The sequence below is a fragment of the Danaus plexippus genome, chromosome 6 (assembly GCF_018135715.1).
Source record: "Danaus plexippus chromosome 6, MEX_DaPlex, whole genome shotgun sequence".
Taxonomy (NCBI): domain Eukaryota; kingdom Metazoa; phylum Arthropoda; class Insecta; order Lepidoptera; family Nymphalidae; genus Danaus; species Danaus plexippus.
The window spans coordinates 445,718-459,306 of record NC_083540.1 but is presented as its reverse complement, the minus strand read 5'-3'; the positions used below and the strand labels follow the sequence as shown (position 1 = coordinate 459,306).

General features: G+C 36.3%; 1 protein-coding gene and 1 long non-coding RNA gene across 6 annotated transcripts in view; one reads left to right on the top strand and one right to left on the bottom strand.

Moving 5' to 3' along the window:
- Positions 1 to 167: 167 nt before the first annotated feature.
- The window catches only part of LOC116778818 (uncharacterized), a 50,724-nt gene continuing 37,302 nt past the window's right edge, over positions 168 to 13,589 (bottom strand). For 2 of the 5 annotated variants that reach the window (XM_032672857.2, XM_032672858.2), the window contains 10 exons: positions 13,246 to 13,383; positions 12,365 to 12,655; positions 12,093 to 12,214; positions 11,667 to 11,802; positions 3,749 to 3,894; positions 3,496 to 3,610; positions 3,169 to 3,288; positions 2,894 to 3,035; positions 1,857 to 2,061; positions 168 to 1,174 (listed from right to left, as the gene is read on the bottom strand). In XM_032672857.2, the coding sequence (XP_032528748.2) occupies positions 1,060 to 1,174; positions 1,857 to 2,061; positions 2,894 to 3,035; positions 3,169 to 3,288; positions 3,496 to 3,610; positions 3,749 to 3,894; positions 11,667 to 11,802; positions 12,093 to 12,214; positions 12,365 to 12,655; positions 13,246 to 13,383 (1,530 nt within the window). In that variant the 3' untranslated portion in view covers positions 168 to 1,059. Of the gene's footprint in view, positions 1,512 to 1,856; positions 2,062 to 2,893; positions 3,036 to 3,168; positions 3,289 to 3,495; positions 3,611 to 3,748; positions 3,895 to 11,666; positions 11,803 to 12,092; positions 12,215 to 12,364; positions 12,656 to 13,245; positions 13,384 to 13,589 lie in introns of all 5 variants that reach the window. The other 3 variants (XR_004354151.2, XM_061529505.1, XM_032672859.2) reach the window with 3 other exon arrangements.
- Positions 10,643 to 13,165, top strand: LOC133320814 (uncharacterized). The gene is made up of 2 exons (XR_009753938.1): positions 10,643 to 11,032; positions 12,086 to 13,165. It is a non-coding gene; the product is annotated as an uncharacterized LOC133320814 (long non-coding RNA).

Here is a 13,589-nt window from a genome sequence, read left to right as displayed (position 1 = left end):
GGAGTCGAAGTAATTTCAGGTCGTTGCTCTGAACACATCAATCTTTTGAATTAATATTTATATGCTAGCTTTAAAGCGTGCCTTTATTGACAGTGAAAATTGTTTGTTCTAGACTTTAATGAAGTATAAGGAATTTTTTTTAAAGGATATCAAATAAAAATACTTCCTAAGTACCAATGTTTATTAGAGACGTCTTCACAAATATACATTCACTCCTATGTACAGCGCTTATCCTAAGTTATATATGTACTAATACCATCTTAGTGATACGTTATGTATTAAAAAAGACGAACAAATAAAATAAATAAGGGTGTCTTTACCCCGATTAAATACAAATATAATGTAACTAGATACTTGATTAACAATACATTGAGCAATTCCAGCACAGTTTATTACAAGTCGAGGAAAACGTTTTTGTCGAGGAAAAAAAACGTCAGAGCCCAAGACATTATCAGCGTATTGTATATGAATATTGCACCAAAGAATTGCCTTCCTGCATTAAAACTATTTACATAAAAAACACACGCTCTGAAAGAAATTTGTTTAACAATGAAGTAATATAGGTAGGTACGCCATATACAGGTGGAAATTATATAGAGTTCCTGAAAATAATGTGAACAATCGATCAAAAGCATCATTAGTCGGTCACGATGTGTAAGTGCTGGCTCGTGGACGACATTACGAGTAGTTTCACATCGAATAATTCATGGATATTAAGGATCTTAAAACTATATTCAGTTGGGGAAAATATGAAAAATTATGGACTGGCAGTCTCTCTAAAAATAAGAATATAACATTTTCCCACACAACGCGCAGTGTGGACTATATTCTATATATTATCTTAGCACCTTCGATAAGTCTACGAGTTAGTATTACAGTTTAGTCTAGATTAAAGCTCAAATATTTTGCTTACACGGAAGACGATAATTATTGCATCGGTGATAAGTGATAACTATTACTACACTTAAATTATAATAAGAATTTCGTGTTCAATTAAGACTCCCTAGAGTGTAGATACTCGGAGATTCTTTACGTATTGTTCGTATATAATAATTGCCATCAGCGCACTGCCAGCGACCGGTCCGGCGGGCCCGGCCGGCCTGGTCTTATGGTCGGTATGATAGTTGTCTCCACTGCATCCTCTTCCTTCGTCATATCTCTGATGTGCGGCTCACTGGTTAAAAATTATACATATCTATGTAAACTGGTCCACGGAAGTCCAAAATCTAATGTCCCATACAAATCTATGTTTTTTAAATATTTTATTAAAAGTATTCGTTTAGTCGACAAGTTAAAGTATTTAAATACATGCAAAAAATTATCACTAACTATATATAGCAGTACCCGTTCTATACGTATGTTCATGCAGGTCATGCACACTGCTTACGGACATTTTAACAGATCATATAAAATGGCGGCATCTCTTACTGGACAAGCTTTAGTAAGCACTCACCGTTCAGCGGCGTCGGTCGTAAGGCTGTTAGTTAGTAAAGTCTACTCGTTTTCACCACCTTTGGGAAGAGAATCATCAGTTAGACTACGACGTCAGAAGCTCACTATTCAAATGATAAAGACAACTGAACAGTGAGCTCATTCAGAGTTAGCGTCTAGCTTAAATTAGTGCAAGCGTTCGTTTTCGTGCAATTAGTCTACAAATCTCTCCGTCCCTTCAGACCCGGCTGCCTTTTTACTGCATACAAATTCTAAAAGCATTTATAGTCTGTAAAATAACAAAACATAAATATATAATTCTCCGCCGGTCTTCCATTGACTTCTCCGTAGAGGTTCTCGATAGATTTAATTACTATACTAAAAGAACTCGAAGCCGGATGTTTTGTAACATGTTTCGGACTTACCTGATCTTAATGGGCTGTCTTATTGACAGGTCTGATCCTGAGGTGGAGGACGGTGAACGAGGGGTGAGGCGGGGTGGTCGCGGGGTGCGGGGTGTGCTGGGGGAGTGAGGGGTGCGCGGGGGAGAACGGGGGGAGCGTCCGCGGGCGAACTCCAGGCGATAGTTGTCCGAGCGAGGGCTGCCGCTGAATGCCTCACTCTCCAGACCTATGGAGGTAGTTAGAGTTTGTCTCGTATCCAGAACATTATGAGAAGTCAACAGTTTGTTTCCTTCTTACGGGAAATTAGTTTGTCTCGCGCTACCTGATATCCACATATGCTATTGATTGAGTAAGACATCTTATATTGAACATTCCCTCAACTCACACTTTATATGCAACCTATGGAAACAGATATTATAAATATAGATTTTACTCTTTGCGGCTGTTCCTTGGTTTGTGACATTTTATTCATTGACGCCTATATAAGTGACCGACGCTTCCAAATCTTGTTACGTCAATGTGATGATAACTACTAATCAATGAATACTAATTATGAACAGAATGGTCATAAGCATGTGATAATTGTCCAATGTATGAACGGCAGCACATGTTCATGTCACAACATATTATAAATTCAATTCGCATTCATGCATTATATAAGTGTGTCAGTGTGACAAGGACAGCGGACGCCATGGGTGCGGCTGGTGTACTTCCGGCGCGCGTTAGCATTCGGCTAATGTGACTCGGCCTTTACAGTAGACTGGTGGACTAGGAACTAGTTTATATTGAAGAGAAGGTTCCGATCGATAACTATTATTGACACACATACCATACTATTGTACGCATTATATTTATTGGACTGGACGTTACTATTTACAGCGATCACTCAACAAAGTAGCGACAATGTCAACCAAATCGAAGTAATCGATTTAAATATGTAGTAGGGGGGGGGAGGGTATAGTAATTTTATAGGGCTTTAGCTGTAGTAATTGAACAAAAACGTGAATGGCGGAAATGAGTAATATACATCACTGGCTGTAAGCGTCTTTAACACTGACCGTTGTGGTGTGTGTGTCCGTGTGTCTTGGGCATGCGCGCACATGCCGGGGGATGCGCGTGCGCAGGTCCCGGACCTGACCAGTCGCGGTACACGCGGGCCGACGGACACGTGCGCCACTCGGAGAGTTCCACACAACGGATCTAGAGACATACAAGATCTGAGTGTGTGTTTATAGCAGGAAGAATAAAGACAGCACAAGCACAAGCAAAAATCAAGTTTCTAACAACCGTCCACGTGTTATGAATTAATTTAATATGAAGTCATATCTCTAACCGGCGTGCTGCTCTTGCTCCGGCCGCTGATCTCCGAGGAGGCGTTGCTGTGTCGGAGCCTGCCGTCTCGTCGGTCCACAGCCGAAGACTCCCGACATGAACCATCGGGATCATCTCTCGACTGATGATGAATAGAAAACCATACGTCAGAGGAGTTATTCAGACAAGTTTGTTTTTAGACAATCTTCTTTTCCATTTTTTTTTAATTTCAAGAACTAATATCTTTCTAAACACTCACACGAATGGATATTTCTATGAGAGAGAAAATTGCAAAAACCTTGAAATTATTCTTATAGTATGCAGCCAGAAAGGAGATGATCAGTTGTACCTTATTATTGTGTGTAGGGGACGGCATGCTGTTCGCTCCGCTGGTCACCAGCCGGAGCTGCTGGCGAATGTTGGCCTTCTCTCTGGCCCTCTTCCGCTGAAACTCTTCCTCAACCCTGGAAAGATAACGTTTATTACAACATATGTCAATTTATATTAATAACCTTAAGAGTCTTCGACTTGTGAAAGAAAGAAGTATAAGGTGGATATTATTATTTGAGAGAAATCTCCAAGACTGTATTTTTGTTGCCCACCTCCTCATGGCCTCCAGCTCGGTGAGTCTCTGCTGCTCTTTGAGGTCAGCCTCTTTGGACAGCTTCTCAGCCAGCCGCCGTCTTTCGAGCTGTCTCACTGTAGACTGGAACGTGAACCGCTTGCCGCGACTGGTGCTCGAGTTACGCTTTATACGAAAAAAAGTTGAGTTAAGAATCACAATATGGCGTCAGACGTCGAATACATATGTGTATATATTATTATACATCAGTGAATTAATCTTCTTTTGTAAACAATATTTTATATTGTTTTTCACCATATATCAAGGAATTTATGGCATGCAGTTCGAATAAGTCTGGAAACGAATTAAGGGAGTTCAAAAACTCATTCTAATAGCAGAGAGAGCGTTAGCGACCAAACATTTTACTTGTCATCTAATAATGGATTTAAATTCAAAAGATAAAATGTTGTACCTAATGATTTAGATGTCAAAAATAACTGCCGTCTTGAAAGTAAAAGGTAACCGCACATTTAGTACGTACAGTTATTCAGAGCGTGCGAATAGAGATGAAGAGATGAGTGCACAAAAAACAGTGAGGAATATATCAAGAGCAAGGAAGATTCATTAATAAAAGTTTACCAGTTTCTATGGGAACTGTTCGGCTGATGACACATAAAACCAATGAAACTAATATTATTCGGTATACTACGCGTATTTTATTATTTTTTTAAAATCTACGAGAGACGAGACGATATCTCGTCTGCCCGTGATCACGATTGCTGAAAAGTAAAAGAAAAGTCGGGTGTGTGTAGTTTTTTAAAATCCGAATAGTATTAGTTTCATTTAAATGAATACTCGCGAAAGTCTTAGATCGCATCACATCAAACAAACTGTTCAATTCTTTATGGAAAATTTCTATTCTATTCTAGGTACTATTTTTATTGAATGTTTAACTTCAAACAACACCTTATGAAAGCTAAAGTTTAAAGCATCATAATAAGAGTAATATTTATATTAGGTAGCGATAAAATCATCCTAGTCTTGTCACATGATTGTTGCCTTCAATGCTAATTTCCCTTTAAAACGACTGGACAGCCTTCTTCACCTAGCTAAATTAAATAAGTTCAGCTACATGTGCCTACATGAATGTATACTCAAGTGTCAGCGTATATTTTCCCAACAATTTTTTTTAAATAATTCACGTTCTAGTTTTAAACAAAAATCTGTTGTTTGAAATGAATTTTATATCAATTTGATAGTTCTCTCCTAAAGGTTTACTAAATATTAATGCTGCTCAAATCTCGCATATTAATATAAAAGTATTTAAATGTAATAACCAATACGTAGATTATTAAATTTGTTTAAACTGGGGCGAACTAATGTCATATATTGTACCTTTAGTCTACGTACGGCGCCTATAATTATTATGCTCGTCATTCGTCAATGGGAAGTGAATTTCACAATATTCTACAAATATCTAATTAAAATAACGCACAGTTTAAAGTTATAAGTAAGTTTGTTAGCGAATACTAAGATTACAATCTGGTTCATCCTTTTTACGTAACGACCTCGCCTCAGCCGCGTAGCGTGATATTAACTAGATCCATTTGTAATCACATTTAAATAGTTTTGAATGTATGCATCTCCTCATTCAGTAAGCACATTCATTCATACATCATATCAGAGTAAGTTACATCTCCGGCGTGGAATGATGACAATCTGGTTTTAGTTAGGAACAGTTAGACGAGGATCAAGATTTACGAGCTCAGTCATGATAATGGATGTGGCCCGACTGTAACCAACTGTAACACACATTTTGTGACGTTCTTCTAAGTTTTATAAATAATATTCCGTTTTTATTACTTTAAAACTATAACCGAGTTGTCGGTCTAACTGTTGGTGACTGAAGTTATAAGCGAAATCATTAAATAAGGTTTCGCTATAAGAAGAATAATACAATGTGTGATAATAATAGTAAATGTTAAATAAGCGTTACACCTCTAAGGCGAAATATTCTAGTCGAAGATCAAGCTCTTTCAATTCGCTATTTTAGGCATTACACACAAAGACATATTTGCATTCATCAATTATTTGGTGACCATTCAGATCTCCAAACAGCGATGTCATAAAACCATCCAGATGTATGTAAGGTTTGTCGGTTGTCAAATATTGCGTGAACACAAGTCACGGCAAACACCAGCAAGGGCGTTCGCCGTGCGGTCTCAACTCGAAGCGAATTAGTAAACGAATGCTTTGTTTGAAGATTACTCATCGTGTTGACTGTTGTTTATTAAATCGGGAAGACGACACAAAGGCGTGAGTGGTGGACATTGATACAGCTGGTTATTTTAAACTCGGTGAACTGATTGTTCGACCTTTGAACAAAGTCTCGAAGCGACAAACGTCGAAGGAACAGAAGTAATTGAAATGAATTTCTTTAGGGCGTTGTGATACAGCAAACTATTCGTAAATTATACATTCCTTAAAGTCATGTCCTGGGTTAGAGTTTAATAAGTTAACAACTTCTTTTAAATCATTATCACATTGAAATATTGACATAATATGAGAACGAATATGAATTTATTTCATTGCACGGTATTATTCAAAATTTCTTAAGAATTATGAAGCTCATACGATGTTATACAACCGCTGGGTAAATACGTAATTAGAAGTAGGCTGCTTACGAAATGAGAAACAAAGGCTTCGAGTCAGCCCGAATACGTGTGGCGTCATCGTAATATTTATATAGATGTTGATTATGTGAATACATTTAGTATATAACAGTTATTTGCATGCCTTTATATATAAGGTTTGAAAGCGCATTTAACAAATCGGTACACATGAGACTGAACGAGCTGTTTGCCGACACTGTTTATACAAGTTTGGAAAACGTCTACACGAGCGCTCTACGGTTACGGACAGAAAATAAGATTGCTATTATATTAATGTTACAATACTCTGTATACATAAAATATACAATATTTATGTTGATCAGAATTTGATCGATTCATTATAAAAATAATAATTTTTTTATATTAACAAAAAGATATAAAGAATTTCAAACTTTGTTATAACATATGACATAATAATAAATAGTCTTATCATAACATATTATGGCAAGTTTAATGTATTGAGTTGTTAATGTGTCCCGTTATTCACACTTGATAATCCGGAGCAGTCTCGTCCTCGCTTGTTCAGGTGATCCACTGTAAATAACACTTTCGACGAATTCCTATCATTGTACATGCGTGACACTACCAGCTGCACGGACTGAATGAATTACTCGTGAGGTTTTGGGAATCTGAAGATAAATAGCTGTATTACATCTAAGATATAACATTGATTAACTTTAACATTGATTTCGATGTTATATTTTTAATAACACACTATATTACTTCAATGACGACTTAAAGTTGACGATGTATCGTTTCAGATTGAGATTAAGATCTCACACACGCGATGTAAATTCCCAAAAATATAATTGAATATAAAAGGCTTGTAATTTTGTTCACGCGTTTCTTTTATACTGAGTAGCTTACCGTAACCGAGTATTAAATAATTGGTTGTAACGTGATAAGTGACGACAGTTATACAGTCATACAACGTGTAGAGACACGAACGTTTCTGTGATGTATTTAAAATTATATATAAATGATTAGGTCTGTCAATAAACAGACAAAGAAAGGCTCTATTACGGTATTAAATTGGGTAATTTAAAGAGTTTATTAATCCTTTTATTAATAATTCTTCGTAAGCTATTAATAAGACAAATCTAACAATTGTTATTGATTTAAAGCACTCGTATAATATCTTTTTCTACATATCAATATTTAATATTAATCACTTGTCAATAGTGGACGTAAAAAATATTGATTAATTTATTTTATTTATATTTTTTTTTCCACTAGATGATCGTGTTTGTAACTTGAAGGGTTTTACGTTTTACAAGAACGTTGTGAAAAATACAAAAATATTTTTTTAAACAACAATAAAACACAAAGTGATTCTATACTATTTTTTCAATTATTACTCTACTGACAATATACATTTTATTATTATAAATAATACAGATACGTCGTTGCTGAATAACGGAAAATGTCTATTCAAACTCAATTCACTAAGAGGTGACCATTCATAGAGCCACAGATAATTAAATTTCTATTGTCACATTAAAAAATATTGTCTTAATTATGAAATGACGTGTAATATTGCTTTTTACGTTAGGTTTATTTTTTTAAAGTGAATATCAAGAGACGCTAAATGTTCATCATAATAATTTATGATAAATTATAATCAATAATTTATGATAAATTATAATCAATAATTTAATAAGATGTTGTCATCATGTCTTTAAGAAGCCATGACATCACGGAGTAGAGGTCAAGAAGTGTTAGTACTAGGTATATCATGATAGCGATTATGTTTGTATTTTTTATTCTCATCCTTGTGATAAGGAACCACGGATGTAATCATTGTTACATTAATATTATAATCGAAAATAAAATAAAATTAAAACCTGTTTAAAATTATTATAAAAAGTTTCCTTAGTGTCTATAGTGTATACATACACGTTGTTTTAAATAAATACTCACGTTTGTGTTTATCGATTTATATATTAATAAGTGTGATTAAAGTGTATGTTTGTAATTTCAAATTAACAACTTTTCATTAAATCGATATAAAAAATAAACAATAAACAATAGCTACATCACAATTGCAATTTATTTTATTTGTCCGTTTGTTTGTTCCTGCTAAGCCCCAGAACGGCTACACTGACGGGAATTCCGCTCGCAGATAGTCAATATTACGAGGAGTAACTTAAGAATTAAGACTACTTTTAAACCCATGTCAAAAAGGAAAAGTTCTCAATGCGACTATAGATGTATTACGCTATGACCTACTCCTTCCGTTAAGGGCCGATGTTTTCAATTAGTTTTTGATCGACAAAGCTTCATCCTGAGGTAGTTCCACTGTCACCAAATCAGGATCTGATGGAGGGATTTTCGAGTCATAGAATGAATATGTCAAAGAGAGTTAATTTCAAATGCGGACAAATCCGCAAACATCTGTTAGTCATAATATAAAGATGCGTTATTAATTGCAGCGGCGACGAAGACGAGGCCGTCCGGTCAGTCTAACACGTAAGATATATTTTAGTTGATTTAAACTAGTTTTATACAAAAAGTATGTTTATTCTACATCAGTCATAATATTATGCGATTTTTCGAATCAATTGTAGAAAGGAAAGCATATTTTCGTGTACACGAAGCTGTTTATTTACATTTTATAAAGTATATTATTTTATCTTGAAATATTTGTTTCTAGAATTGAATGTGCATAGAAATTGAGACTTCAATATCGCTGTGATACATAATAGTTAGTGTAGTGAAGTTAATATGTAACCATTGTTATTGTTGAGGTGCACCAGCGTCGAAGACTAGTGAAAGTAACGAGGAAATATTATTATATATCAGATATCATCTCACAGAAACACCTTCCGTGAGGTGAAGTGAAGTGAAGTGAAGTGAAGTCGGGGTGTGGTCATATTGAAAACATATATACAAATAGACTCCATGACTCTTATATTTTCTGAGTTTTAAAATCAGCTGTAATTTCCATTAAAATATACAACAACATAATCATAGAAAATCGTGCATAAACGTATTTATTACATAATTATTTAATAACATGTAAAAATATATAATTTTAAAATAAACGCTCTAATATTTAAAAAATATCAAATATAAATAATAATATAACATACCGAATATAACGATAATAAACAACAAGCAGGTCGTAGCACAGCCACTGCGAGCAGTTGTGCGCGTGCGCAGGCTAGTAACGTCTGGAGCCGTGAAGCGCGCGTCGCTAACTAACTCTGTTCGCGCATTCATTTCCCGTTTAATTATATTATTGTTTTGAAAACAAAGATTCTGTTGTGATATGACGTCATGTGTGTCTGTCCGTTTCCATCTATATTGAATTTTGTTATAATTTTTTAAATAGTTTAATGCTATCCTTGCAACAAAATCATCTTACCTTTCGTTACGGGTTTTAAGTTGTAGTGTAAATGACAATGGTTCCACGTAATGTGCATTAATATTAAAATCTGATCAAATTACATGTTCGTGACGATGTTCGACAAATAAATTAGAATTATTAAACAAAAAAGATTAGAAACTCCTCAGAGATATTAATCTTTGAGGATTTGAAGCATTAGGGAACGTACGTTACAGACGACCTGCATACTAATTGTTATATATGTGTATATATATCTGGTCAAATATTTTGTATTTGTCGGTTTCACTTGTGTTGTTATTCATAAAAACCACCTCATGCTGGTTATGGAATATATTACGGTATCATATACAAGGTGGAAGGTTAAACTCCTAACTAAAAGCCTCGCTTGGATATTAATAAAATAATGTTTTACGATTAAAAGTGAAAACCCACAGACTAGGTTACTTTTCCGGTTAGTGTTTTGTAGCTTCATATAGTATTTCTGCTTCATAGATACGTTATATTTAATTCTTTTATATTATTTATAAACATATTTCGATCATACCGCAATTAGCGGAGCGCGGATACTAACCAGTAATTGCATTCCTGATATCAACGCGGAAGACGTTAGTTTTATTAGCAACAGACGAATTTATAAATAATAATAGAAACATATTTTAAAATAGTTTACAACAATGCTGTGTTCATGTAAAGATAAAACATTAATTTATGTTGTCGTTAGCGCTCGTCGCTTCTCGACATTTCATTACCGACACGTGTATAGACGCAGTGAGATCGCAAGCGGAGCCGCGTACGAAGTTTAGTTAATGATCATTTTTTCACGTATCACATTTAAAATATTGTAATGCAGTCCGACCCAAATACTTTCGTTCATAAAAATATATAAACGCGTGAAATATACGATTATCTGTGGACTTGTCGAGTGTTCGTATGTTAACGTCGCCGGAGTACAAATCATGTTTACAACCACGCTTGAACACTGAGACCTTACGAAGTTTTAATATTCCGTCCACACACATCAAATAGACGAACAGTTATTAAGACATGTTGTTAAATAGTATACAGGTTTTATTCAATCGAGTATAATCGGTAATAAACGTTCTCTTTATGTACATTCGCTATAACTTTTAAGCACTTGTTTTTAAGTGGGCTAATTAAAGTCCACGTTTTCACGGGGGTCTGCGATAGCGTTTTATGATACTTGGATTAGTCCAAACGATATAATAGTAAGAATTTTAAAAGTAAACAGACAGGGAAGACTCGATAATTATTGAGTCAAGTGGTGTGAGAGTCGGTAATTAAGGTGGGAAAGCGTCTCTATCAATGATTTGTTATTTTTTTTGCAATGTTTTGTAACACGCTGTATATGTCCCATACTAATGACTTCTTTGTCCCCATCACGACTATTGTGATGAATATAATAAAATATATCACTCACACATAAGATTGATTGACATAGTCGACATCTACGTTGTCTTTTTTATACTAAAAACGGAAGTAGTCAAAATGATAAAATAAAAACATAATAAATTGTCGTTTATCACGGAGTAGTTTAAGTTGATAGTTTGTTATGTATTTTTTAGTAACGACATCGATAAACTATTTGCAGTGAAGTGTTGTAGACTTCAGGTTCGGCGTCACGTGAGTGGACTCGCTTCTATTGATGATTTGTCACATGTCATGTGCCATTGGAAACATGCTAATGATTAGTTGAAATAGTTTCCAAAGACCGACTCGTTCACAGTGCTTAGATAAGGAAACATACTCGTACTGTTTTTGTAATATAGTATAGTAGTACATGTATGCATTTACGTCGCCTTCTTTGGCCAATGATGCTATTGAATATTAGGAGTATAAAATGAAAAACTCAATTAAGTTGAGATAATCAAGTCGCATAAGTGTAAGTGTCGTAATCATGTATGTGTATGTTATCTTACCGTGGAGAGAACCCGTGCCGGTTCAGCTCTGACGGGTGGTGGTGAGGCGGACCTCTCTCGTTCCCTCATCTCCGCCGCCAGGGCCGCCGCCCTCGCCGCCCGCGCCGCCGCCACCAACGACCCTGATGACTTGCTCCTGGTGTTAGGAGGTGGCTCACATAAGAATTAACTACTACCGTAACTAACTTACGCACAGAAACTTGATGGCTTGTTTTTTAACTAAATGGATAGACAATGACAGTTAGCAGAGGATACTGATGATACAGTCCGTACTCTTGCTATGGTTTTTGATGTAGTCACATTAATCTCGACAGTAACAAACACTTCATAGTCAAAAGTATTCATTTCAGCGTTCACTTCATCCCGCTCCGTGCGGGGAGAGCAATTCTCATTATATTTTGTATGATTGTTGGCCACAGAACCTACCGTACGGGTCTCTCCATTGAGTTCACAGCAACGGACGGGGTGTCCAGGGCTGGAGGCAGGTACATGCCACGGCCGCTCCAACTCACGTAGGAATTAGTGCGCCAACGACCATCGTCTTGAGGCTACGTAGAATGTTATTGACATACGTTGATAAATATACAGAAAATGTCAAGAAGTCGGAAATAAACAAAGAAAATATAAATATTATACGAAAATAAAAAAACGTTTGCAGTCTGGAAGTGAGGAAAGCATAAGTAGGTTATATGTATTACCTTATCAGTAGACAATAAAGATTCGTCTTTCAGATTGTCGTCGGACACCTTTGTTCTGAGCGGATGGTGGTACAGTAGCGGGTTACTGAGAGAGTTAGGAGCAGATTTGGTTAGGAACCAATTCTGTTCGGGTTCTTCTAGCATCGGTTCGTGTTCTAAGTCGAATCTTCTGGAACCGAGAGCGACTCCTAACGCTCCGGAAACTGATTTTCTTAATTTCTGGAGGCTGTTGAACCCATGCTGCAGCTGTTTTCCCTGGAAGCATTCGTAGAAGCACGACACGCCTTTAAACTATGAGGGATTTGAAATTTTGCTCTTTCATCAAACTGACGAGGAATAAGGATAAAAACAACAAAGCTGAACAAAGAGAACTAAAGAGAAAGAAAGAGGAAAAAGTTAAGAAAAAAATTTAAACATTACACGAAACTCAGAAAAAGAGTAACTGTGATGAAAGATACAGAGAGACTAATAAAACCTCATATTAGTGACCAGATTACCAAACTATTACATTGTTATGAGTTCGTGAGGAAAATGAATAAAATGTTAGTGTTGCATAATGAAGGCGGTTAATATGTTCGTGTGGACTGGAGATGAGGTGTTCAGCGAATCGGCCGCGGACTAACACCGTGACATGCTGTGTGCGTTTTATCTTTACTCCTCCTCAGAGCGGCACGAGAGGTTAGGGATTAGTTTGTTAGTTACGATGACAACTGTTCCAATGATCAACATAATGTGTGAAATGGAAACGACTCCGTCCAAAATTTCTGTATCCGTTGCTTAAATAAATTCCAATTAGACAAACAGCTGCTGATGTAATGTCATGAGGTATTCATTTCAGACGAGTCCCCAACTTCCCGCGCCCTGTTCCCTGTGTCTCTCACCCTGTCTTCCCGCGGCAGACTGAGGCTGAAGGCCGCGGGTTCCCTGGAGTTCCCCCCGTCCCCCGCCCCACCGCCCGCGCCGTCCGAGCTGCTGTCTCCGAGATCTTGCTGCGGTGTCCATGTCGCCTGCTCCACCACCTTGACAATCATTATCATATCAATGTTTGTGAAATAGATACAAGAGGAGTCAGGTTTTTGAGGTTCACTAAAGTAGAAATAAAGTGATTATCAAACTTTTTGTTAACACCCGGTGGAACATGTGTTCCATTGTTAGGAAGGATTGCCATGACTCATGAGGACCCTACTACAATTCCTAGTTTTATTGTTCATAATCGGCAAACGTC